General features: G+C 43.2%; 1 protein-coding gene across 15 annotated transcripts in view; it reads left to right on the top strand.

The window, feature by feature from the left end:
- The window catches only part of shank3a (SH3 and multiple ankyrin repeat domains 3a), a 1,072,328-nt gene that overhangs the window by 665,289 nt on the left and 379,100 nt on the right, over positions 1-27,939 (top strand). For all 15 annotated transcript variants that reach the window (XM_072241114.1, XM_072241121.1, XM_072241124.1 and 12 more), the window contains one exon: positions 874-1,046. In XM_072241114.1, coding sequence (XP_072097215.1) covers positions 874-1,046 — 173 coding nt within the window. The remainder of the gene's footprint in view (positions 1-873; positions 1,047-27,939) is intronic.

Genomic DNA, 27,939 nt, shown 5'->3' with positions numbered 1-27,939 from the left:
GTGATTGGGCACGGTGAAGGACCAATCAATAATAGTACTGTTGAATGGAAAGCCTCAATATTTTGTTGGGTGAGTTCAATCAGACAAGAGTAGGTTTCTTGGAGCAAGATTAAGGAATCCTTCTGTTCTGATAGTCCTTCATTCAGGGCAGGCTCAAAATATTTACAGACTGAAATAACGGCAAATTCTGGTCATGTACAAAAAATGGAGAGAGAGATACAGCATATCAGACAGCATCAGTGAGGAGGGGAATGGCATTGGCACTTCAGCTGATCACGGAGTGAATGGAGGGCGGGACGGGGCGCTGTGAGGCTGCCAATCCGTGAGGATGCGGAGGCCGGGATTCCCATTCTCTGCCGGCGTCAGAAGCTAGAGGCGGAGCTCCGCGGTTCGGGCGGCGTGACTTGGGTCGCTATCGGGAATCGATAGGCGGTGTCGGACCTCGAGGCGGGACCAGGGAGTTAACGGGCGGGTCTAGCGATCGGGTCGAGCATTTCCCAAGGAGTGTGGTGTGAATGGAGGGCGGGGCGTCAGATCGCTGTCACTACGGGAGTGGGTGCTGGAACGGAGTCCGGATTCAGCACTGGCATGTGAGGAGCTCCAGCCGGGAGAGGATGGAGCACCCTCGGCCACGGCTGCGGCCAGCGCAATCACAGCACTCCTCAGATTAAAGATGAGAGTGGACCCGTCGCTCGGGTCCCGTCCCGTTCGGCGTCCGAGCGCATCGGCCTGGAGCGGCCGAGCTGAGTGAGACGCTTATCCCCCGGGCAGATCGTGGAGGATGTTGGAAGGGACTGTCCCCGGTCCCGGTCCCGGTCCCGGTCCCGGCCCTGGCACCGGAAGAACCACTGTCACCTATGTTTTTGTTTACAGCCCAAGCACCGTGAGCGCCGACCCCAACCCACCTCCATCGGCCGCTCCCGCTCACCGAGGACCCAAACGCAAGCTGTACAGTGCGGTCCCGGGACGGACCTTCATCGTGGTGAAGCCCTATCAGCCCCAGGGAGAGGGGGAAATCCTGCTGCACCGAGGGGAGCGTGTCAAAGGTAAGTACAATTCCAACTAACTCTGCTGATTTTTGCGAAATACTTCACTTCATCACCAGGTCTCCGAGCCAAACTCTCCCGAGTTAGAGAACCCGCCAGTTTGTCAGCTCCGCTTCATTCCCGATTGTAATATCACTTCATCTGGACTCACCCCGTCCACTACGTCCCCTATCGCTAACCCCACTGTATCTGTCCCTTCTCTCACTGTGATATCACCTCACCCTTCCACTCCCCTCCCCGTGTTCCCTTCACCCCCTCCCCTCCACCCCATGTTCTCTCCCCCACCCTTTGCCCCCTTCCCTCCACCCCATGTTCTCTCCCCCACTCTTTGCCTCTCCTGTGTTCCGTCCCCTCTCCACATGTTCTCTCTCCACCTCCCCCCATGTTCTCTCCCCCACCCTTTCCCCATTCTCCCCATGTCTCTCCCCACCCTACACCCCTCTCCCCATGTCTCTCCCCACCCTACACCCCTCTCTCTGTGTCTCTCCCCCACAGCACCCCCAGCTCTCCCCACCCTACCTCCTCTCCCCGTGTCTCTCCCCCACAGCACCCCCAGCCCTTGTCTCTCCCCTTCCTACCCCCTCCCCCACAGCACCCCCCCAGCCCTTGTCTCTCCCCCACTCAGTGATCTCACCCCTCCCCTCTACAATTACATTACCTACCCCTCTGTGGTCTCGCATTTATCCCTCTGCAATTTCATGTCCCTACCCGGCTTCGATATCACCCCCGCACATGAGCTCGCCCTTGTCCCTCTACCCCCTACCCCACATACCTTTGCACTCTCACCCTTTAACTCTGCAATCTCATCTCTAGTCCTTTGCATTCATGTCTCTACCACCCTCAACACTCTAGACCACTCCTGCAACTTTCTGCAAAGTTCTGTGTTCACCCACCGCTCCCAGTATCAGCTTCCCTATTCTGAACCAATAGTTTAATCCGTCCCCTCATGCTCCATTCCACTCACTCCCTACACTCTGTTGCCCACTCCCATATTTTTACAGTTGTGTTGGAGTTCCTTCCTCATGTACTCTTGCTGATTCTGACATTCTGCAGCTTTGTTGACAACTTCCTGACTCCTTCCTCCTATACTACATCTCATAAACCCCCTCCTCTCCATCATCCCCCATCCCTCAGTTCATCCACTTCCCCTGTTTAACCCTTCTAGTTCCCTTATGTTTTTAACTTTTCTAATCCCATGGGCATGTGGCCAAGTGGTTAAGGCATTCGACTAGTGACCTGAAGGTCGTGAGTTCAAGCCCCAGCCGAGGTACCGTGTTGTGTCCTTGAGCGAGGCACTTAACCACACAGTGCTCTGCGACGACACTGGTGCCAAGCTGTATGGGTCCTAATGCCCTTCCCTTGGACAACATCGGTGTCGTGGAGAGGGGAGACTTGCAGCATGGGCAACTGCCGGTCTTCCATAAAATCTTGCCCAGGCCTGCGCCCTGGAGAGTGAAGACTTTCCAGGCGCAGATCCATGGTCTCGCAAGACTAACGGATGCCTTTAAGTTAAGTTAATCTCTGCACCTACCCCTCCGTCCCCATCTCTTGTTTCAGATTGTCCAAAAACCTCACCTGCCTTACTGCTCGCACATTTTCTTGCCAGAGTAATTGATCTCTCCTTTCCTGCCCTACCACTGTCAGTCTCTTATTTTATCCTCTGTCTCTCTCATTTCTGAGTCCCTTCTAAGTTTCAGCGAAGACTCGCCCTGGTTAAAATGTCTTCTCACCATGAGAGAAAACTTGTATTGCGTTAGCAGTCTATTCCTTGGCCATAATGTGTTTGTCAGTTTAACCCATCATGTTCTCTGGCCTTTTTCTCTCTCTGCATGCGTCTTTGACATTAAGAGTGGCAGAGGCCATCCTTGTGTGAGCCATCGAAGCAAGCTTTCTAGCAACAAGAATGACGGTAGTGGAAGTGGCAAGGGCTGCCTTGCTTTTCAGTCAGCATCCTCATTCTAAAGTACCTTCTTTCCACCACCCCGGTCCATTCAGAAAAGTTAACCCATTGTTGAGTTAATATTTATTACTCAGTATTAGTAAAAATGATTACTTCATCATTGTCACATTACAGTGTGCAATTTGTTGTATACAATTTAGCTGCTGTGTTTCTTGCATTATACAAAAGACTATATCTCAAACTAGTTTTTATTTGTAACGTACCCATATCCTTAAAAACAATCTGAAAGGTGCTTTTCTTTTCCCTTCCTTTCTTCTCTCAGTTCCTTAAGTTGAGTATTTGCTGCCACTCTTTTTATTTCCATGTGTGAACCTTTCCCGACTCAATGTCTTAAATGTGCATTCTGCCTCTTATTCTCTGTGTGACTGGCTCATCCTTACTTTTTCCCATGCCTCCAGTTTCCCCTCTGTCTTTTCCAAGTTTCTGGCCAGTAACGGTGGGGTAGACGGTCCGGGAGTAACGGTGGGGTAGACGGTCGGGGAGTAATGGTGGGGTAGATGGTCAGGGAGTAACGGTGGGGTAGACGGTCGGGGAGTAATGGTGGGGTAGACGGTCAGGGAGTAACGGTGGGGTAGACTGTTGGCCAGTAATGGTGGGGTAGACGGTCGGGGAGTAATGGTAGGGTAGACGGTTGGCCAGTAACGGTGGGGTAGATGGTCAGGGAGTAATGGTAGGGTAGACAGTCAGGGAGTAACGGTGGGGTAGACGGTTGGCCAGTAACGGTGGGGTAGATGGTCAGGGAGTAATGGTAGGGTAGACAGTCAGGGAGTAACGGTGGGGTAGACGGTTGGCCAGTAATGGTGGGGTAGACGGTCGGAAAGTAATGGTGGGGTAGATGGTTGGCCGGTAACGGTGGGGTAGACGTTTGGGGAGTATCACAGCGATAAAGATATAAAAACAAAGTTTGAAGGAGGTTTGAGAATTACAGAGGGATTAGTCTTTGAAAGGATTTAAATATAAGAAATATGAATTAATAGCATTAGGCATAGGAATTCCAAACACCTCTTCTTTGGATATGGTGCTATGAATTTTATGGATTATAAACTCAGTTGGAAATCTCATTTCTTATTTTGTGGACTCTTTTTTTTAGACAGTTTAAACTACTCTGCAGTTTTGAGGGGAAGCTTGTGGAAATGTATTTGGGACATAATATGACTAAATGGAAGCAGGCTATTTTAGATATCTTTATGGAAATTAAACAGGTTTTAATTAATAATTTCTCATAAATAGTTTCCTTGGAGTGGGCATAATATCATAGAATTTGTGACTTGAGTATTTCAGAATAGAGGGAGAGGGAGGAATTATGGCTCAGTGCCAGTAGTATGGAGAATACTAGGATGAAAATATAATAATGGAACACCTTGAAAAGATTTACAGGATTGAGTGAAGCCAACATGCATTTATGAAAGAAAAATTTTACTTCCCTAACTTGTTCAAGTTCATTGAGAATGTGACTTGTCCGCTTGTTATATGCCGTGTTGTATGACATGGGCAATCATTGTCTTTTCATGACTGTTGATTGTTCTTGGCAAATTTTTCGACAGAAGTGATTTGCCATTACCTCCTTCTGGGCAGTGTCTTTACAACACAGCTGACTCCAGCCATTATCAGTATTCTTCAGAGATAAGTCCTGGTTATGCCAGGCAGAAAATCTCTGAAGGATATTGATAATGGCTGGAGTCAGCTGTGATATGCACCAGCTGCTCATGTGACTGTTGGATAAGTAAAGAGGAACTTGTGGGTGAAGTGCATTTGGGTTTTCAGGAGGTTGATCAATGAGTGGTAGCATATGGATTAGTGGTAATGTTTGGACATGGAATGAGAATTAGCTATCAGACAGAAAATAAAAATGCTTCCTTCTTAGATTGGCAGGCTGTACTTAATGGAATATGACAGAGTCTATATCTACAGTTTGGCTGATGAGATCACTTCATATTTTAAATTTGCTGATGATTCTGAATTAAGCAGGATTAGGATTATAGGTGATGTAAAGAAACTTCAGGAGAATATCAACAAGCTGAGTGACTGGGTGAGGAGTTAGTACAATATGAAAAATGTGAAGTTATCCACCTTAATAAGAATGAACAGTAGAACATTTATTAAATGGTGGGAGATTGGATGTTCAAAGGGACCTGATGCACACGTTACTGAGGTCCATTTACCAAGTGCAGCAGGTGATTATTTTGTCCCAAAGGAAATTAAAAAAATAATTTTATAATGGTAGAAGACTCAGGGATAATAGGAGAAACTTGAAATAGTTGTCACCAGAGGGAAAAAATTATTCATCAGTCTAATGGGAATGAGTGCTGATTAACCCCTGTACCTAATGATTTGCACCTTAAGATCTTCAAAGAAGAGGCTACAGAAAAATAGCCTGCATTGTTGTGATGTTCTAAAATCCATCGATTCTGATATGATCATGTGGATTGGCAAATTACAAATTTAACATCTGTTCAAAAAATATGGAGGACAAAAAAGAAGCATTTTTGCCTGGTATTTATAATTGGAGGAAAAATAGAATCCATTTTTAAAGAAACAGCGGCCTCAGAGTTCACAGTGTACAGTCAAGTACCATGTATCAATTTTCTGTGTGAGGTAAGAGCATGCAAAATTGAGGTTATTGCAGTCACATGAAAAGTGAAATAGCTCATTAGCACAAAGCAGAGCTAATATAAATTAGTTATTTATCATATAGCATATAAACATACTGTTTGAATGCCTGAATTAGAAGCAGAAGGAAACGACAGCATCCCTCCTACTTCCCCACCCCAACTCTTGTGCCTGTTCTGCATTCTAGTCTACCCATGATAATCTTTGAAACTTTTGCATATTAAATATATATTTACCTTTACCTAAAAACAAAGACTATGACATTCATGGCACTTTTATATAGACGGCTACAAAGGTGCTCAATTCTCTTAATCCCTTGCTCTAGATTTTATTTTAACAATACAGCACACGAGCAGGCCCTTCGGCTCACAGTGTTGTGTCGAACCAAGTAAATTAGTAATCAAATGGCTAATTAAACTAATCTTTCCCCATTTCAATTCTGGGGAAAGTTGCTGTCTGTCTACTCTATCTATGTCTATCATAATCTTATAAACCTCTTTCTCAGTCTCTGCCACTACATAGAAAACATCCCAAGTTTGTCTAACCTCTCATTATAGTATATGCCCGCTAATCCAGACAGCATCTTGGTAAACCCCTTCTTCCCCCTCCAAAGACTCTATATCTTTTCTATAATGAGGCAACCCATAAGTACTTATTTGGCACAGCATTGTGGGCCGAAGGGCCTGTATTGTGCTGTAGGCTTACTATATTTCTATGACCAAACTGTATGCAATATTCCAGATGCAGCGTAACTAGAGTTTTGTAAAGATGCAACATAATTTCCTGACTTTTCAACTCAATGGTTTGATTAATAAAGGCAAGCATTCCTTATGTCTCTTAACCACCCTATCAACGTATGTAGACACTTTCAGGGTGCTCTGAGCTAGGAGCCCAAGATCCCTCTGCTCCTCAATACTGTTAAGGACCTTCCCCTTCACAGTGCACTACCTCTTTACATTTCATCTACCCATGTGCAATACTCCACATTTGGCCTAGTTAAACTCCATCTGCCATTTCTCCGCCCATATCTGCAGCTGATCCATATCCCGCTGTATTATTTGCCAGTCTTCTATGCTATCCACAACACCACCAATTTTGGTATCATAGACACATTGAAAACCTACAGCACAATACAGGCCCTTCTGCCCACAAAGCTGTGCTGAACATGTCCTTACTTTAGAAATTACCTAGGGTTACCCATAGCCCTCTATTTTTCTGAGCTCCATGTACCTACCCAGGAGTCTCTTAAAATACCCTATTGTATTCACCTCTGCCACCATCGCCGGCAGCCCATTCCACGCACTCACCACTCTCTGAGTAAAAAAACTTAACCCTGACACCTCCTGTGTACCTACTTCCAAGCACCTTAAAACTGTGCCCACTCATGATAGCTATTTCAGCCCTGGGAAAAAACCTCTGACTATCCACACGATCAATGCCTCTCATCATCTTGTACACCTCTATCAGGTCACCGCTCGTCCTCCATCACTCCAAGGAGAAAAGGCCAAGTTCACTCAACCTATTCTCGTAAGGCATGCTCCCCAATCCAGGCAACAAATTTGTAAATCTCCTCTGCACCCGTTCTATAGTTTCCACATCCTTCATGTAGTGAGGCAACCAGAACTGAGCACAGTACTCCAAGTGGGGTCTGACCAGAGTCCTATATAGCTGTAACATTATCTCTCAGCTCTTAAACTTAATCTCACGATTGATGAAGGCCAATACACCATATGCTTTCTTAACCACAGAGTCAACCTGTGCAGCAGCTTTGCGTGTCCTGTGGACCCGGACCCCAAGATCCCTGTGATCCTCCATACTGCCAAGTCTTACCATTAATACTATATTCTGCCATCATATTTGACCTACCAAAATGAACCACCTCACCTGGGTTGAACTCCATCTGCCACTTCTCAGCCCAGTTTTGCATCTTATCGATGTCCCGCTGTAACCTCTGACAGCCTTCCACACTATCCACAACAGCCCCATTCTTGGTGTCATCTGCAAACTTACTAACCCATCCCATCTACATTTTCATCCAGGTTATTTATACATATCACAAACAGCAGAGGTCCCAATACAGATCCCTGTGGAACTCCACTAATCACAGACCTCCAGCTAGAATAGCTCCATTCAATCACTACCCTCTGTCTTTGATGGTAAATATTTGTACTTGCATTTGGGCTATCAAGAAACTTTAGAAATAATACTATAATCATTGGGGTGCCACTGAAATTAAGTATGAGGCCTCAACTATTTACAATCCACGTTAAAGATATTAATGGAGAGATGTTGCCAAAGTTGCTGATAAAACAGAAGGTGGAAGAGCAGATGCTGAGGAGGATACCGTGTTAGACAGGGGGCACTGGCTAATTGAATAGGCAAACATTTATTGGATGGAATATAACTTAGGGAAATGAAAAGCTATTCAATTTGGTAGGATGTAAGTCTTTTAAATTGAGAGAGGCTGTAGAACCTTAAGCAGTACACACACAGAATGCTGGAGGAACTCAGGTCAAGCAGCGTCGATGGAAATGAATAAATACTCTACTTTTTGGGCCAAGACACTTCTTCAGGACTGAAAAAGAAGGAGGGAAGATGGCAGAATAAAAAGGTGGCGAGAGAGGGAAGGAGGATAGCTATAAGGTAATGGGTGAAGCCAGGGGTGTGGGAAAGATAAAGGGCTGGAGAGGCAAGTCTGGGTGAGTGTGTGGTCAAAAAGTCAGCGAGCAGCAGAGAGTTGCAGAGGGGGAGCGATAAGAGAGGGTCTCACTGAACTCCCATTGAAGAGAAGATTTAAATTTCTTCAGAGTAGGCATCCCTTGAAGAGACTTCGCAATGAAGCAGCAAATCATAAGCAAGATAAAATCTGCAGATGCTGGAAATCCAAAGCAACACGCACAAAATCCTGGAGGATCTCAGCAAAGTCAGGCAGCATCTTAATGTCGTTTTAGAAATAACATAAGGTACAGCAAGTTATTGAGTAAAAAGAAAGGAAGTCCACTTACAGATATGCAGGGCATTGATGAGAGCACACTTGGAGCAGCTTGAATAGTTTAATATTATTTAAAAGGTGATATACTTGCATTTGATGCAGTTTGGAGAAGGTTCAGTCATTTGATAGCTGGAATGAACATCTCTTAAAAAGAACAATTGAACAGGTAGCATCTACGTAATGGAGTTTGGACAATCATACTGAAGCATGTAAGATTCTAACTGTAAATGCTGACAAGACAATTCTCTCCATGGGAATTTAGAAGAAGGAGACAAAGTCTGCAAAGGAGATAAGGATGGATTTATTTTTTGAGGGTTGTGAATTTCTGGAAATCTTTATCTAAGATAATTATAAAGGTTGTCATTAAATATTCTCATCTGATGCTATCAGATGGTATAAATGTCAAGAGTTATGGGAAACAGGCAGGAAAGTGGAGCTGGGATCAGATAGGAGTGATTTTATTAAACATCAGAACAGGCTTGAGGTACTCCATGGTCTGCATGTGATCCTATTTCTTTGGTCTTTCAATTCTGACAGCATGTGTGTTTAGCATGCGAGGTAAATTGCTTGCCACTGCAGTATAAAGGGAGTACTTTACTATTGGAACTGCTCTGTTTTGCTTTAACTGTTAAAACATGATCTTTGTGTCATCTTGGCTGCATGTCAAAATACCATAGCACTAGCCATAGGATGCAGGAAATGTCCTGACGAAGGGTCTCGGCCTGAAACGTCGACTGCACCTCTTCCTACAGATGCTGCCTGGCCTGCTGCGTTCACCAGCAACTTTGATGTGTGTTGGATGCAAGAAATGCCTCTTTGTCCCATCACCAATATTTATTCATCAGTCATTACTAAAGCTATTAATTTGGTTGTATTTCATGACCTTGCCCTGAAATTTGATGTCACATTTCCCTATAGTACCATACTGAACAAAACTGAAGAAATTAATTCATGTGTACTGAAGCATTTTAGGACGTTCAGAAGTCGCTATGTGAATACAAATGAGTTTCTACATATTGCGAATTACATATGCTAGAAAATCTGATATTTTGGATTTTTGACTATATATGCAAAGTTTTTAATCTGTACTCTGATTCATAGCAACTGGCATTTTTAGCTATGAAGGCAAGAGGTCTTCACAGTTTTTGATATGTTTAGCGAGTTGGAGCAAGTTGCACAGTAGAACAAGATGATTGCCACAGATTTTAAGGCAGAAAGTAACTCCAGTGTAGCATGAAACTGAACTGGATGCAGAAGGGGAAACTCAGTTCTGAAATGGTGGTCACAAGGACGGGGAGGGAAATGTGTGGCTAGTGGTGGGATCACATTGCAACAGTTAAAAACGATGAAGGAATCTTGTCATACATCTTGTGAACGTGTGAGCCAAAGACCAATTATCCACTCTTGGGAGGGAAGGGGGAGAGTTTGTTGCCTAAACCTAGTGCACAATTAAAGATCCACATTGATTTGAATTTGGACTTGCATTTTGACCAAAACAGATACAAGTGATAAGATTCCTGTTCTTTAATATCATTCAGGGCCATTGCAGGGCTTTCAATAATGCAACAACTTCATAATCAAGCTCACTGATGTTGCTTCAAAACTCTTCAAAATGACTTTACTTTCTCAGACTATAACTGTGGAATTTGAAATAGTTGGGTTAATCATCTTTACCCCTGAAGTATTAGTAGTGTCTTAATTGTTACAATATCAGATGTAAGTTAAAACACAAAGTTCAAATTACTTAGCCAGTTAGGCAAGGTTTGTGATGAAAGTCATTGTTGATGCCAATGAAATTTTGTCAAATTTGTTGCCATTTCCTTCCTCCCCTCACCCTCGAATGTATTTCATAATAAAAGTTCGGATTCTGAAGTGACAAATGACATACCCTATCACCCTATCATTCCAACTCCACGTATCCTCCAGGGTGGGCACAATCAACACTATGAACACAACAATGAAGAATCCATTAGGGTCATAAAAAATATCAATTCTTTTTCCACTAGTTCCTTTATAATTTTTCTAATTAAACACAATTGTGTTTCCCACCTGCTTGCTCATTGAGTGAGAACCCTTGATAAAGACAGGGCAGTACTGGATCTTCTACTGGCTAAGTATGCATGATTCTTGTGGGTCTACCCCTCATTCAGATGTCATCCTCACTTTTAAATGATTTTTAAAAATAATCTCAGTAATGAAAGTGGCTTTATTTATTTTGAAGCTAGTAGGTTGCGTGGTTACAACAGCATGAGCTTTGTATTTATAGCAACCGGGACTAAAGTTACTGGCATTGGCAGAAGCAGAGGGATTGGGAGCTGGTACATTCTGGGGCTTTGGGGTGCAATAGAGTTACGGTGTAATCAGAATGCTATTGGTGGTGCAGAGATAGGCAGAGTGTGAAAGTGAAGAGTGATGGGATGTATTATGCTTAATTAAGTATTAGTATAAATGTCAGGCTCTTTGTGATTCTATTCAAAATTCACAATGTGTTCTGATATCTGATGCTGGCTCAAGTTCTTAATGATGAATGAAATGGCCACTTTCCAGACTTTGCTGATTTAATAGAGTTCCATACATTTAGTTAGCTGCATAAATTTGCCCTATTTATTGACACTCTTGGGAAGTTTATAATTAACTCCAGTGGACAATATCCAGTGAGAGATTCCCCACTTTCCAAGTGCATTATTTATGCAAAGATGCAATATTTAGACTCCCTCAAGAACCTGAAAGGCATAGTCTCTGATATACCAGCCATACAGACTACAAGGTCTTAGGCGATAGAACATACAGCACAGGACTTCGGATTTTGGTCCATGATTTCTGTGCCAAACGTAATGCCAAACTAAATTCAACCTTCTAACTGGTTAAGATACATAACCACCAGTATCATGTCTGTTTCTCCCACCACCCCTAGCAGAGGGTTCTAGGCACCTACCACACTCACTCACTCACACTCACTCAATCACTCACTCAGTCTCACTCTCTCTCTCACTCTCTCTCTCACTCTCTCTCTCACTCTCTCTCTCACTCTCTCTCTCACTCTCTCTTTCACTCTCTCTCTCACTCTCTCTCTATCTCTATCTCTATCTCTATCTCTATATTATAAATCTTGTCCCCCTCTCACCTGTCCTCGGCTATTTGCTATTTTTACTCTGGTATACAGGTTCTGACTGTCTACTGTATCAATGCTCATAGTTTTATAAACTTGTGTTAGGTCTTCTCTCATTACTTTTTATAGCTAATACCTAATCTAGGCAGCATCCTGATAAACCTTGTCTGCACCTTCTCCAAAGCCTTCCTGTAAAGGGACTGCCAGAACTGAACACAAGTCTGGCCTAACCAGAGTTTTACACAGCTGCAACATGACCTGTTAAATAAATGCCCCGACCAATGAAGGCAGATGTGTCATATGCCACCTTTACCACTCTTTCTATGTATTGCCACTTTCAGAACGCTATGGACTTGGACCCCCAAGGTCCCTCTGTACATCAGTGTTGTTAAGGCTATTACCATACCTTCCCCCTTACATTTGACCTCCCAAAGTGCAATACCTCACACTTGCCTGTTCAATGCCTTTTCCCGTTGATCATGTCACTGGATGAGTAGTGCTCGTTTTAACATCTTGAATTGGGGAATGGGTTCAAATCAAATCCGGAGCTCCCATTCCTATTCATTGTTCAACAAACGACATTTGATGCCTTGGAGCGACTAGCATAAGAGGTTCTGCAGAGGAAGGAAATCTTGAAGTACATACACAAAGTGCTGAAGGAACTCAACGGTCAGGCAGCATTCATGGAGGGAAATAATCAGTCAGCATTTCAGGCTGAGACCCTCCATCAGGACTGGAAAGGAAGGGGGCAGGTGCCAGAATACGAAGGCGGGGGAAGGGCAGGTGATAGGTGAGACCAGGTAAGGGGGAAGGTGGGGCGATGGGGATGATGCAGGAAACTGGGAGTGATAGATGAAAATCTGGTAAGAGAGCACTGTGCACCTTGGAATAAGGGGAAGTGATAGACAGGTCACGCAGGTGGCAGAGAAGAAAAGGCATGGGAGGGCCTCCAGAATGGAAACCAAAAAAATGGATAAAGAGTAAGGGGGAAACAGAAAATGGTAGTTACTGGAAGTTAGAGAAATTGATAGGCCATTGGATTGGAGACTACCAAGACAGAATATCAGGTGTTACTCCTACAAGCTGAGTTTGGTCTCATTGTGGCAGTGGAAGAGGCCATGGACAGGCATTTTGGTATGGAAATGGGAAGTGGTTACCCACCAGGAGATCCCTACTGATGCAGCAAACAGAGCAAAGGTACTCAATGAAGTGGTGCCCCCGGTCTGTGTTGGGTCTCACTGACAAAATGGCAGCACTGTTTACAATATACAGTAAATGACCCTGCAAGACTTGCAGGTGAAGTGTCGCCTCACCTGAAAGGACTGTTTAGGGCCATGAATGATGGTGAGTGAGGAGGTGTAGGGGCAGGTACAGCACTTGTGACAATCACTTGCATAAGTGCCAGAAAATCGATCTGTCGGGAGGGACAAGTGGACAAGGGAGCGATCCCTGCAGAAGCAGGGGTGGGGGAGCAGGGAAAGATGTACCTGGTGGTAGGACCCTGTTGGAGATAGCAGAAGTTGTGCAGAATGATGTGCTGGATGCAGAGTTTCATGCAGTGGTAAGTAAGAATAAGGGAATTCCTGTCCCTGTTAAATTGAGGGAGGGGATGCAGACTACGGGGGAGGGTGGGGGAGTCTGATTGTCACAACAGTATCAATCTAATTTTAGAGAAAGGAGGGGAATCTCATTCCTGGTCACTATTCAAAAACTTTCTGGGTTTTCCTTGCTCAATTTTATAAGAAATACTGGCGAGCAAGCAAAGAAGGTATATGAAGGTGTTGTCAGGACTGAAAAACTGGTTCTATGGGGAAAGCCGGTGATTACTTTTGGACTAAGGATGCTGAGGGAAGACAATTTTTTCAATTATTTCAAGGTACTTAATTGAAGTTTATATAATTATGAGGGCACTAGATAAATATAAATAACCTATCTGTAGAAAATTTTTAAAAAGTGACAGGTATAGTTTTAAAATAATAAGCAGCAGAAGGATTAAAAGCTTATGAGGAAAAGGAATCTCCCAGTAAATGATTGAGCTCTGGAAATTCCTGTCTGAAAGAACAGTACAGACAGAAACAATCATCACAACTAAATGAGTCATAATTCACAGTCCTATTCATCCGGCGGGGGCATATGAAATTCAGCTGGGTAACTGTTTGTTGACCAGCACAAATGTGGTGGGTCAAATACCCTCTTCCGGTGTCATGAACTTCTCTTTGATCCAGCAGGTATTAAATGTTGCTGCCAACTGGAAGTGCCGCAGGGCCGTTAACTTCCTCTCAGTGTGTTCTTGCTTGCTTTCAAGTAAACATGATCTACCCTCGGCGACATACTCATCCCTCTGGGGATGTACCACCTGCATTTAAATCAAAATGACAGAGATCCCTGTAAAGCTGTTTCCACAGGCAATGACAAATGTGGCAGGCAAATTGTCTCAGTATTGCTGACATGCCAAGAGTGAATAACAGACTCCTGTGCTACAACTTGGAATAGTAGATGACTTACCAGGGGAAATAGATACTGATTATTAGTTTGAATGCTAAAGTTCATGATTTCAAAAATGTGAATTGCCACAATGCTTGAAATTTAATTTTCTAATCTGATCATTCAGAGATCATGATGTATGAAATCCTATGTGGAAAATATCTTGTGTAATAGATCACTGAGTTATACTGACCATTTTCGGTTTGATAATGAATTTTCATTGCAGTTTTTTGTTTAATTCACGGTTTAATATAACAGCTTTCCTTGCACCATTCACCATTTTGGGCACTAATGTAACCTTCTAAATGGACACAAATGAAATGGAGAATTTGTAATGCCACTACCTAGTAATCTGGTGAATTAGCTAGTTATTGGGGTCAGGCAAGGTGTTGGAGTCCTAAAGAAGGGTCTCTGCCCAAAGCAGTGACTGTTTATTCATTTCCGCAGATGCTGCCTGACCTGCTGAGTTCATCCAACATTTTGTGTGTGTTGTTGAAGAGGTGTGACATGAGCATGACATGATCTGTCATTGCATGAGTTACTCAAGGATCTATCCTTAGCCCCCAATGATTTAGCAACAGTTTCTTCCCCTCCACTATCTCATATAGAGTCAATGAAAAGTATAGCATAGAAACAGGCCCTTTGGCCCATTTAGTACATGCTGATCCATTTAAACTATCTACTCCCATTGACTTGCACCGGGACCATAGCCCTCCATACCCTTCATATCCAAAGTTCTCTTAAGCATTGAGATCGAGCTCACATGCAGCACTTGTGCTGGCAGTTCATTCCACACTCTCACCACCCTTTGAGTGAAGAAGTTTCCCCTCGATTTCCCTTTAAACTTTTCACCTTTCACCCTTAACCCTTGACCTCCAGTTGTAGTCCCACCCAACCTCGGTGGAAAAACCCTTCTTATCTGTACCCCTCAAAACTGAACCCATGAATATTACTATGTTATTCCTCGTTATTATTTTGCATTGAAGTCATTTTTATGTCTTGCACTATACTGATGGCATAAAACAATATATTTCGCAACACAATTCAGTGATAATAACTCTGATTCTTTACATCTACACGGCAACCTTTGGTGACATTATTCAAATAGTTGAAATTACATTTAGTGAGAATGCTGGTTCCGAACTCTACCCGATTGTTAAAATGCCATTGCCTTTGTAATGTACTGTATTGCACAAGACTAAATAGCTCCAACTGAATCTAAGTATCAGGGAGTTCATCTTTACTGTTGACATCTCTGGTGCCTTACTAAAAAATTGAACTATCAGCCATGCTACCAAAAATATCTTTTCACCTCTGAAACACTGCTAAACTGTGTCATTGCCTTAGCTTGCTCCTGCTAAAACACTTGCATTTGTTATCTGCAGATCTACCAATATAGTAAGGTGGACTCCTGACCTCAAATTTAACTTGTGTGGGCTTGCACCTTGCTGTCATTGCATTTTCTCTGTAAATGTAACACTTTATTCCACATTCTCTTATTGTTATCTCCGTATTATTCCAATACATCAATGCAATGAAATAATCTGTATGGATGTCATGTACATTCATCATGCACAATATATAGGCATCCGTTAGTCTCATGAGACCATGGATTTGCACCTTGGAAGGTTTCCAGGGCGCAGGCCTGGGCAGGGTTGTATGGAAGACCAGCAGTTGCCCATGCTGCAAGTCTCCCCTCTCCACGCCACCGATGTTATCCAAGGGAAGGGCATTAGGACCCATACAGCTTGGCACCAGTGTCGCCGCAAAGCAATGTGTGGTTAAGTGCCTTGCTCAAGGACACACATGCTGCCTCAGCCAAGGCTCGAACTAGCGACCTTCAAATCACTAGACGAACGCCTTAACCACTTGGCCATGCGCCAACACGCACAATATATATGTGATAATAATAAGCCAGTTTACCAATTTTTTATTTGCCTACTCCAGTACCATACTAGATGGCTCCTGTCATCTACTTGAAAGCAGCTTCCCAATTACCAACTAAATCCCGGCTATTTTTTTGTGTGACCCTTACGCAGAGTCTCTGTATGCTCCCAGTACATGGGTTCGAGGTTCTCAAAACCACTCTATACCTTTCTTTAGTTTAATTAGTCATGGGCCAGAAATTCCTTCAAGGAGACTTTGAGTATATTCTTCAGTCTTTCTACCTGTCCACCTGGTAATCTCTTCCGATGATGGAGGTCAGAAAAGAATACCTCTGCAACCTTGGAGGGAGATGGACAGTTGACATTTTAGGATGAGGCTCTTCATTTAGAGTACTTTGGGAATGAGAGAGTTTGGTCTCTCAGAAGCTTGCACTAATGTTTTCATCAGTGTTATGTGCCCCAGACCTAACAATCTCCTATGAAGCCAGGGAGGATTTCTTCTACGGCCTTGGTAAAAATCCTGGTCCATATCCCAAAGAGGGGCTGAATGATTCTCCAACTTCATTGAGAGTTGAAATGGACACTGTCCTCTATCAGGCATGATCATCAATAAGAATTAAGAAAACTGCCTTTAATGGGGTCCCTTTCTTGAGAGAATGTATTGACAACAGCTTTGTCAAATGGAAAAGTGCAAGGTACCGTGGTAACACCCATATTCTAAGGTAGGGATTACTAAAAAAGTTCACATCAACTGCACCATGATGGGTACCAATGACAGCTGAAATGAGCATTGACTAATCGATTCTGTCACTGGTACCTCATTTAGTGCTGAGGACCCTTTCCCATGAGTGAGAGCTCTAATAGAATCAGTGATATTATAGCATTGTATTTAGAAAGATGTCTCCCTGACAGTGCTGGTGTAGTAGGAACATGATGCTACCTCCATCCCTCCCCCAGTGCTATACTGGGAGACTGGAGGAAATATAGCAATGAATCACCTCAAAGCTGAATGAGCACAGACTGCCTGTGAAGGCAGGTTAGCGTGAGTGCTGCGGCTGTACACCGTACATTGCTGAGATGTGGGGCTCAGCTATGTACCGCAGCCAGTTCAGTGAGAGCAGGCCTCTGCGAGTGACTACCAGCAGCTGTCCAATCCGCTCCAATCCTTTAGTCTCTTCATAACCTCCATTCGAACGTGACAGATCCTGTCTGTCTTTTTATTTGGCTGTATTGCTCTTCTTGGCCTAGAGATTTTATTAAGGATCTATTGCTGAACTAGGTCAAAAAATCTGTAGCCTGAGAATAGCTCTTGAGCCACACAGAAATGTGGGAAATAGAAGTCTACATCACATTCAGGCAGAGGTGATGAATGCAGAAAATGAAAATAGAAATTTCTGGAACAAAATTCAGCAAATCAGGAAGCATGTGTAGAAACACTGTTAAAGTTTTGCGTTGAAGGCCTTAATTAGGCCGGAGAAAGACATGTCAAATTAGTTTTGGTAGTAGTGCAGGTGTGGGTCTGCAATGAATATGAGAGAATACCTGTATTGTGAAAAGATGATGTAGCCATTGAAAGGACAGTTCAAATTTTTTCTGCAATAAGACCTTAAGATATAGGAGCATAATTAGGCCATTTGGCCCATTGCATCTGCTCTGCTATTTCAGCATGGCTGATCCAATTTTCCTTTCAGTCCCATTCTCCTGCCTTCTCCCTGTATCCCTTCATGCCCTGTCCAATCAAGAATCTATCAACCTCTGTCAAAGACTTTGCCTCCACAGCTGCATGTGAGAAAGAATTCCACAGATTCACCACTCGCTGGTTAAAGGAATTCCTCTTTTTCTCCATTCTAAGAGACCACCCCTCAATCCTGAGGCTGATTCCTCTGGTCTTACACTCTCCCACCACTGGAAACATCCTCTCCACATTCGCTTTATCAAGGTTCCAATGAGATTACCCCTCATTCTTCTGAATTCCCATGAATAGAGGCCCAGAGCTGTCAAACACTCTTCATACAACAAGCCATTCAATTCTGGAATAATTTTTGTAACACTGCTTTGAACCCTCTCCAGTTTCAGCACATGTTTCTCAGATAAGGGGACCAAACCTGCTCACAATACCAGACATCCCACCTCTCCCGGAAGTTCCGGGAGTTTCCCACATATGACCCATGAATAGAGGCCCAGAGCTGTCAAACACTCTTCATACAACAAGCCATTCAATTCTGGAATAATTTTTGTAACACTGCTTTGAACCCTCTCCAGTTTCAGCACGTTTCTCAGATAAGGGGACCAAACCTGCTCACAATACCAGACATCCCACCTCTCCCGGAAGTTCCGGGAGTCTCCCACATATGAATAGTGGCTCCCTGATGCCCGTAAATTATATACAATACCATGGAAATCAATTTTTTTGAGAGCAAGAGAGAGAGAGAGCACGAGAGCAAGCAAGAAAGTGTGCGAGAGAGAAAGCGGGCGAGAGAGAAAGGGAGCGAGAGCAGGAGAGAGTAAGCGAGCGAGAGCACGAGGGAGAAAACGGGCAAGAGAGAGAGTTTACAATTTGGCTTTTATTTTCTTGTCCTCTTGAAATGAATGCTAACATTGCATTTGCCTTCCTCACCACAGACTCAACCTGCAAATTAACATTTGGAGAATCCTGCGTAAGGACTCCAAAGGCCCTTTGACCCTCACAAAAATGTTTTTAACTACCTTGCAAACCAAGTATCAGCTCCAAGCCACAAAGTGTATCACATGACCTTTGCCTTAATTTCCAAATGTGAAGAGATTCTTGGCATCCCTTGCAAGAACCAGGACTAGCTTGAAGAAAATGACCAGCAGGCCAAGAAGCCCAGGTTCTTCTTCTACTTTCTTCCCAATAGGCAAATACCTTCTTAAATTGCAGTGTGGAGTCCATCAACTCAGAGTCATATTAGATGCATTCTTCACTATTTCAGATCCCTAATTGGAAACGTTTCTCAACTGGCTATTGTGTGAAATTTCCTATACCTACAGTTTTATAATTAATCAATTACTCTCCTCAGCTTCTACCTTTTTTCTCCCTAATTTAAGCTGTACTTTGAAACGTGTTTTACAATCAATCTGTGCATCTGTCTCTGGTTTTGTTCATGAATGCTCATTAAAGCAGCTTATAACACGTTACTATGTGAGAGACACTACATGAAAGTAAATAGTTGCAGGAAGTGTTAGTTACTAGTGCCTGCTGAAATGAAATCGGTAGCAATCGATGTCAGGAATTAGTTGTTTTACTCAAAGTGAAAGTTAGTTTCTGACTTATGTTATGAGGAAAGGTTAGTGTTTAGGATGATCGAGTAGTTACCAGTTTCAAAGGTTCTCCTGTGTTAACAATTAACCTTCTGTATCAGTAGAGCTACTGTCAAATCCTTTTCGGGCTAGAATGGGACAAATTTAATGTTAGCAAACGGTTGATAGAGCAAGGTTGCTTGCGAGAATAAATGTGAGATTTTATCGTGGGCATTAGGCACATTAGTGAATGAAAGGCAAAGGGTTGTTGGAATTCTATGCAAGTGGAATGACTGGGAATGATTTTGATATTGATCAGGGATTCTACGGAATGAGTGTGATGGTAAAGAAGGGTATTTCAGATTCTACCTAACAATAATCATGGGGAAGAGGACTGTGACTATGAAGTTCTTTTTAATATTCTTGTGGGCAGGTCTGTTAGAGCAGTTGGGGAGGGTTTAAACTAATTGACAGGGGGATGAGAACCAGAGTGAAGGGGCTCAGGATACGACACATTGTAAAAAAGCAAAGATAGCATGCAGTCAGACTGTCAGGAATGGCAGGCAGATGTTAGGACAAAATTACAGCTAGCAGGGTGAGTATAAGTACATTACAGATGAAGAATCAAAAAATATACAGTACTCAAAGTGTTGTAACAATGCACAGAGCATAAGAAATAGGGTGAATGATCTTCTTGAGCTTCTACAGATCGTTGGTGATCATATAACAGACATCACTGAATCATGGCTGAAGGATGGTTGTAGTTGGCAGCTGAATGTCCAAGGTTGCACATTGTTTCAGAGGGATAGAAAAGTAGGCAGAGGGGCTGGTGTGGCTCTGTAAAGAATGGCTTCAAATCATTAGAAAGATGTGATATAGGATCAGAAGATGTTGAATCCTTGTGAGTTGTGTTAAGAAATTGTAAGGGTAAAAAGACCCTGATTGCAGTTTGCCTGATTGCTATACAGGCCTCCAAGCAGTGCCTGGGATATGAACTACAGATGTTGGAAAATGCATGGTCATGCAGTTTGGTACTAGAAATAAATGTGCAGATTATTTTCTACTCGGGGAGAAAATCCAGGAATCTGAGATGCAGAGGGACTTGGGAGTCCTTGTGCAGAACACCCTAACAAATAACTTGCAGTTAGAATTGTTGGTGAGGAAGGTAACTGCCTGCAATATTAATGGTCTGGAATACAACAGCAGGTATGTGATACTGAGGCCTTATAAGGCACTGGTGAGACTGCACCTTGAATATTGTGAATTATTCCGGGCTCCTTATCTAAGAAAAGATGTACCGCCAGGATAGGGTTCAGAGGATGCTCACAAGGATTTTCCGGGAATGAAACAGTTACCATATGAGCAACATTTAATAGCTCTGGGTCTGTACTCACTGGCATTAAAAAGGAAGGCGGGGGGGTGGAGGGGGGATCTTGTTCAAAACTTTCAAACATTAAAAGGCCTAGACGGAGTAGATGTGGAAAGGATGTTTCCCATGGTGGGGGAGTCTAGGACAAGAGAGCACAGCTTTAATATAGAAAGTCGTCCATTTAAAATGGAGGTGCGGAGAAATTTCTTCAGCCAGAGGGTGGTGAATTTGTGGAATTCACAAATTCACACTGACCTGCACAGCTGCCTGTGGAAACAGATAAAATACAATGATATCAATGAGACCCCACTCCTATCCTTCTAAATTCCAGTGAGTACAGGCCCAGAGCCATCAAACATTCCTTGTATGATATCCCTTTCATTCCTGGAATCATCCTTTTGAACCTCCTCTGAATTCTCTCTAATTTCCACACATCTTTTCTCAGATGAGGAGCCCAAAACTGTTCACAGTACTCAAGGTGAGGTCCCACCAGTGCCTACAAAGCCTCAGCATCACATCCCAGCTCTTGTATTCTAGACCTCTTGAAATGAATGCTAACATTGTATTTGCTTTCCTTAACACAGATTCAACCTTCCAACATTGTATTTCATTTGCCACTTACTTGTCCATTCTCCTATCCAAGTCCTTCTGCATCCTACCCGCTTCCTCAACACTACCTGCCCCTCCACCAATCTTTATATCATCTGCAAACTTGGCAACAAAGCTATCTATTCCACCATCTAAACCATTGGTATACAGCATAAAAAGAAGAGTTCCCAACACTGACCCCTGCGAAACGCCACTAGTCAATAGCAACTAACCAGAAAGGGATCTTTTTACTTTCACTCACACCCACCTACAAATCAGCTAATGCTCTAACCATGCCAGTAACTTTCCTGTAATACCATGGGCTCTTAACTTGGAGAGCAGCCTCATGTATGGAACCTCACATGGAGCCTTCTGAAAGTCCAAATATATAACATGCACTGCATCCCCTTTAACTATCCAACTTGTATTCTCCTCAAAGAATCCCAGCAGGCTCATCAGGCAGAATTTTCCCTGAAGGAAACCATGCTGACTTTGTCCTATCTTGTCCTGTGTCAACAAGTACTCATAACCTCATCCTTAATATTTGACTCCAACATCTTCACAACCACTGGGGTTAAGTTAACTGGTCTATAATCTTTCTGCTGCCATCCTCTTTTTTTAAAGGGAGCAGTGACATTTGCAATTTTCCAGTCCTCTGGCAACAATCACTAATGTATCCACAATCTCTACCACTACCTCTTTCAGAACCCTCTTGTCCTAGACTCCCCCACCATGGGAAACATCCTTTCCACATCTACTCTGTCTAGGCCTTTTAATGTTTGAAAGATTTGAATGCGATCCCCCCCCCCCCCCGCCTTCCTTTTTAATGCCAGTGAGTACAGACCCAGAGCTATCAAATGTTGCTCGCATGGTAACTGTTTCATTCCCGGAAAATCCTTGTGAGCATCCTCTGAACCCTATCCTGGCGGTACATCTTTTCTTAGATAAGGAGCCCAGAATAATTCACAATATTCAAGATGCAGTCTCACCAGTGCCTTATAAAGCCTCAGTATCACATACCTGCTCTTGTATTCTAGACCATTAATATTGCAGGCAGTTACCTTCCTCACCAACAATTCTAACTGCAAGTTATTTGTTAGGGTGTTCTGCACAAGGACTCCCAAGTCCCTCTGCATCTCAGATTCCTGGATTTTCTCCCCATTTAGAAAATAACCTGTACATTTATTTCTACAACCAAACTGCATGGCCATGCATTTTCCAACATTGTATTTCATTTGCCACTTTCTTGCCCATTCTCCTTATCTGTCTAAGTTCTTCTACAGTCTACCTGTTTCCTCAACCAATCTTTGTATCATCTGCAAACTTGGCAACAAAACTACCTATTCCATCATCTAAACCATTGATATACATTATAAAAAGAAGTGGTCCCAACAGCGACCCCCCCCCCCCCCCCGGAACACCACTAGTCGCTGGCAGCCAACCAGAAAAGGATCATTTTATTCTCACTGACTGCCTCCTACCAATCAGCCAATGCTCAAACCATGTTACTAACTTTCCTGTAATACCATGGGTTCTTAACTTGGTAAGCAGCCTCATGCGTGACACTTTGTCAAATGCCTTCTGAAAGTCCAAATATACAACATCCGCTGCATGTCCTTTAAGTTGACTACTTGTAGTCAACTCAAACGATTCCAACAGGTTCGTCAGGCAAGATTTTCCTTAAGGAAATGATGCTGACTTTGTCCTATCTTATCCTGTGTCACCAAGTAGTGCATCACCTCATCTTTAACAGTTGGCTCCAACGTCTTCACAACCACTGGGGTTAAGCTAACTGGTCTATAATCTTTCTGCTGCCTTCCTCCTTTCTTAAAGGGAGCAGTGACATTTGCAATTTTCCAGTCCTCTGGCACCATGCCAAAGATAGAAGCAGAATTAAGCCATTCAGCCTATCGAGTCTGTTCTGCCATTTCATCATGGCTGATCTCGGATTCCACTCAACCCCAATACCTGCCTTCTTTCCATATCCTTCGATACCCTGACTGATCAGGAAATGATCAACTTCCGCCTTAAGTACACCCACGGACTTGTCCTCCACTGCAGTCTGTGGCAGAGCATTCCACAGATTCACTACTCCCTAGCTAAAAGAATTCCTCCTTACCTCTGTTCTGAAAGGCTGTCCCTCAATTTTGAGACTGTGACCTATAGTTCTGGATTCCCCCACCATAGGAAACACCCTCTCCACATCCACCCTATTTAGTCCTTTTAATATTTGGTAGGTTTCACTGAGATCCCCACATATTCTTCTAAATTCCAGTGCGTACAGGCCCAAAGCTGCCAAACACGCCTCATATGTTAACCGCTTCATTTCCGGAACCATCCCTGTGAACCTCCTCTGGACTCCCTCCAATGACAACACATCCTTTCTGAGATATGGAGCCCAAAACTATTGACAATACCCCGTGCAGCCTGACTAGTGTCTTATAAAGGCTCAGCATTATCTCCTTGCTTTAAATTCTATTTCTCTTGAAATAAATGCCAACATTGCATTTGCCTTCTTAACCACAGACTCTACCTGGAATTTAAACTTCTGGGAGACTTGCACGAGGACTCGAAAGTCCCTCTGCACATTTGATGTTTGAATATTCCCCCTATTTATGTAATAATCTGCAACTATCATACATTTCCCAACACTGTATTCCATCTGCCATATGTTTGTCCATCCTACCAATGTGTCTAAGTCCTGCTGCAATCACATTGGTTCCTCAGCACTACCTACCCCTCCATCTATCTTCATATCACCCGCAAACTTTGCCATAAAGCCATCAATTCCATTGTCTTAAATCACTCACAAACAATGTTAAAAAGTAGCGGTCCCAATACTGACCCCTGAGGAGCACCACTAGTCACCAGCAGCCAACCCGAAAAGGCTCCTTTTATTCCCACTCGCTGCCTCCTGCCTGTCAGCCATTCTGCTATCCATGCCAGTATTTTTCATATGTGACACCTTATCAAATGCCTTCTGAAAATCCAAGTAAGTGACATCCACTGCCTCTTCTTTATCCACCTTGCTTGTTACTTCCTTGAAGAACTCCAACAAATTCGTCAAACAAAATTTCCCTTTGCAGAAACCATGCTGACTTTGACTTATTTTATCATTAGTCTCCAAGTACCTTGAAACCTCATCCTCAATAGTAGACTGCAATACGTTCCCAACCACTTAAGGTTAAGCTAAATGGGCTATAATTTCCTTTCTTTTGCCTTCCTCCCTTAAAGGATTTATAAAGCACTGGGGAGGCCTCACCTTGAGTATTATGAACAGTTTTGGGCCCCTCATCTTAGAAAAGATGTGCTGATATTGGAGAGGGTCCAGAGAAGGTTCACAAGGATGGTTCCAGGAATGAAAGGGTTATCATACGAGGACCGTTTGATGGCTCTGGGTTTGTACTTGCTGCAAGTCAGAAGGATGATGGGGGGATCACATTGAAACCTTTCAAATGTTGGAAGGCCTATACAGAGTAGATGTGGAAAGGATATTTCCCATGGTTGGGGAGTCTAGGACAAGAGGGCACAGCCTCAGGATAGAGAGGCGCCCTTTAAAAACAGAGATGTGGAGAAATTTATTTAGCCAGAAGGTGGTGAATGAGCTGTGGAAGCCAGGTCATTGGGTGTATGGAAGGCAGAGATTGATAGGCTCTTGATTAGATATGGCATCAACGGTTACGGGGAGAAGGCCGGGAACTGGGGTTGAGGAGGAGATTTTTAAAAAGGGTTAAACATGACTGAATGGTGGAGCAGACTCAATGGGCCAGATGGCCTAATTCTGCTCCTTTGTCTTATAGTCTTATGGTCTAAAGAGTGGAGTTACATTTGCAACTTTCCGGTCCTCTGGGACCATGCCAGAATCAAATGATTCTTGAAAGATCATGACCAATGCATGTATTATCTCTCCAGCAACCTCCCTCAGGAGTCTGGGATGTAGTCTGTCTGGTCCAGGTGACTTATCCACCCCAAGACCTTTGAGTTTGCCTCATACTATTTCATTTATAATAACAATGGCACTCACACTCACACCTGTCCCCTGACACTCATGGACCTCTGGCTCACTGCCAGTGTCTTCCACAGTGAAGACAGATGCAAAGTACCCATTTGCCATTTCTTTGTCCCCCATTACTACCCTACCGGCATCATTTTACAGAGGTCCAATATCAACTCCCACCTCCCTTTTACACTGAAAATAACTTTTGGTATCCTACTTTATATTATTAGCTAGTCTGCCCTCACATTTCATCTTCTCCCTTGTAGCTTTTTTAGTTGCCTTTTGTTAGATTTTAAAAGCTTCCCAATAATCCAACTTCCCACTCACTTTTGCTATGCCCTTTTTGATAAGCCCTTTCCTTGGCTTTTATGCAGTCGTTAACTTCCTTTGTCAGCTATGGTAGCCTACCCCTGCCATTTGAGAACTTCTTCCTCTGTGGGGCATATTTATCCTGTGCCTTCTGAACTATTCCCAGAAACTTCAGGCATTTCTGCTTTGCTGTCGTCCCTGCCAATATCCTCCTCTTATCCACCTGGGCAAACTCCTCTCTCATGCCTCTGTAATTCCCTTTATTTCATTGCAATACTGAAACAAGCGAGTTATACTTCTCCCTCTCAAATAACAGTATGAATTCAATCATATAATGATCACTGCCTCCTAAGGGCTCCTTTATATTTAAATCCCTCATAAGATCTGTGTTATTACATGATACCCAATCTAAGTTAGCCTTTCCCCGAGTAGGCTCAAACACAATCAATAATAACTCCATTCACTTCTCTTCTCTCACACTGTTCAACATCTGGCATACTGCTGATGTCTTCCACAGTGAAGACTGATGAAAAATATTCATTTAGTTCATCTGTGATCTCCTTGTCCCCCATTATTAGTTCTCTGGGCTCATGTTCTAGCGGTCCTGTATTCACTCTCACCTCTCTTTAATTTTTCACCTACTTGAAAAATGCTTTTACTATCTATTTTGATATTGTTTGCTAACTTGCTTTCATGTTTCATCTTTTCCCTCCTCATGATTCTTTTCGTTGCTCTCCATAGCATTTTAAAAGCTTCCTAATCCTGCTTTACCACTAAATTTTGCTCTGTTGTATGCTCTCTTTTTCCTTTTACATTAGTTTTGACTTCCCTTGCCAGCCACAGTTGTACTATTTTGCCATTTGATTATTGCTTCATTTTTGGAATACATCTATCCTGCACCTCCCTCATTTTTTCCCAGAAACTCACACCATTTCTGCTCTGCTGTCATCCCTGCCAGTATCTCCTTCCAATTTACTTGGCCATTCCTCTCTCATACCACTGTAACAACTTCACCCTTACTGCACTGAAATACTGCTACATGAGACTTTACTTTCTCCCTATCAAATTTCAAATTGAACTCAATCATATTGTGATCACTCCCTCCAAGCTTAAGGTTCATTTACCTTAAGCTCCCTAATCACCTCCAGTTCATTACATAACATCCAGTCTAGTATAGCTGATCCCTAAGTAGGCTCAACAACAAACTGCTCTAAAAAGCCATCTTGTAGGCATTCAACAAACTCTCTCTTGAGATCCATTACCAACCTGATTTTCCCAATCAATCGGCATGTTGAAATCTCCCGTGATTATCGTAACATCTGCCCTTTTGATGTGCCTTTTCTATTTCCTGTTGTAATCTGTGGTCTACGTCTCAGCTACTGTTGGAAGGCCTGTATATAACTTCCATCAGGGTCCTTTTACCCTTGCAGTTTCTTAACTCAACCCACAAGGATTCAATACCTTCTGATCCTATGTCACATCTTTCTACTGATTTGATGCCATTCTTTACCAGAAGAGCCACACCACCCCCTCTGCCTACCTTCCTATCCCTTCAATAGGACGTGTAACCTTGGACATTCAGTTCCCAACTACAGCCATCCTTCAGCCACAATTCAGTGATGGCCACAACATCATAACTGGCAATCTGTAATAGTGCAACATGATCATCCACCATATTTCTTATACTCCGTGCATTGAGATAAAACACTTTGAGTACTGTATTTGCTACCCTTTTTGATTCTGCATCCCTAATATGCTGATGCTCACCCTGCTGGCTGCATACGCCTGCCCTTCCTAGCAGTCTGACTGCATGCTGTCTTTGCTTTTTGTCATCAGTCCTATCCTGAGTCCTTTCACTTCGGTTCCCATCCCCCTGCCAAATTAGTTTAAACTCTTGCCCAACAGCTCTAAGAAGCATATTTGTAGGTCAAGGATTCGTGGAAGTATTTCAGGGCTAGGTTCCTGGTGTGTGAGGGATTTTAGGACAATCCATTTACAGCCAGGATATCTAGAAAGGGGAAAATTCTGTAGAATGCAGCAGGTTGGGTAATGATAGAGGAGTTAACGTTGTGCAAATGTTAATGAGAACTTTGCTCAGATGTGTTCTACACATGCCATGCCATTATTTGCTGGCATGGTACAGAGGGTGCTTTACTCAGTATGTGACTGTGCTGCATTTGTTCTGAACATTTGATGAGGTATTGTAGATGTTGCTTTGAGATGGAGTACGTTACATGCTGTGGATGGAGAATTGTACATTGCGCGTACTTCCATGAACACTTTACAGCGATATTTTAGTGTTGTAATTTCTGTATGTTGCTCATTCTAGCC

The sequence above is a fragment of the Mobula birostris genome, chromosome 23 (assembly GCF_030028105.1).
Source record: "Mobula birostris isolate sMobBir1 chromosome 23, sMobBir1.hap1, whole genome shotgun sequence".
Classification (NCBI taxonomy): domain Eukaryota; kingdom Metazoa; phylum Chordata; class Chondrichthyes; order Myliobatiformes; family Myliobatidae; genus Mobula; species Mobula birostris.
The sequence above is the reverse complement of the archived record's forward strand: the minus strand, read 5'-3'. Positions and strand labels throughout refer to the sequence as shown.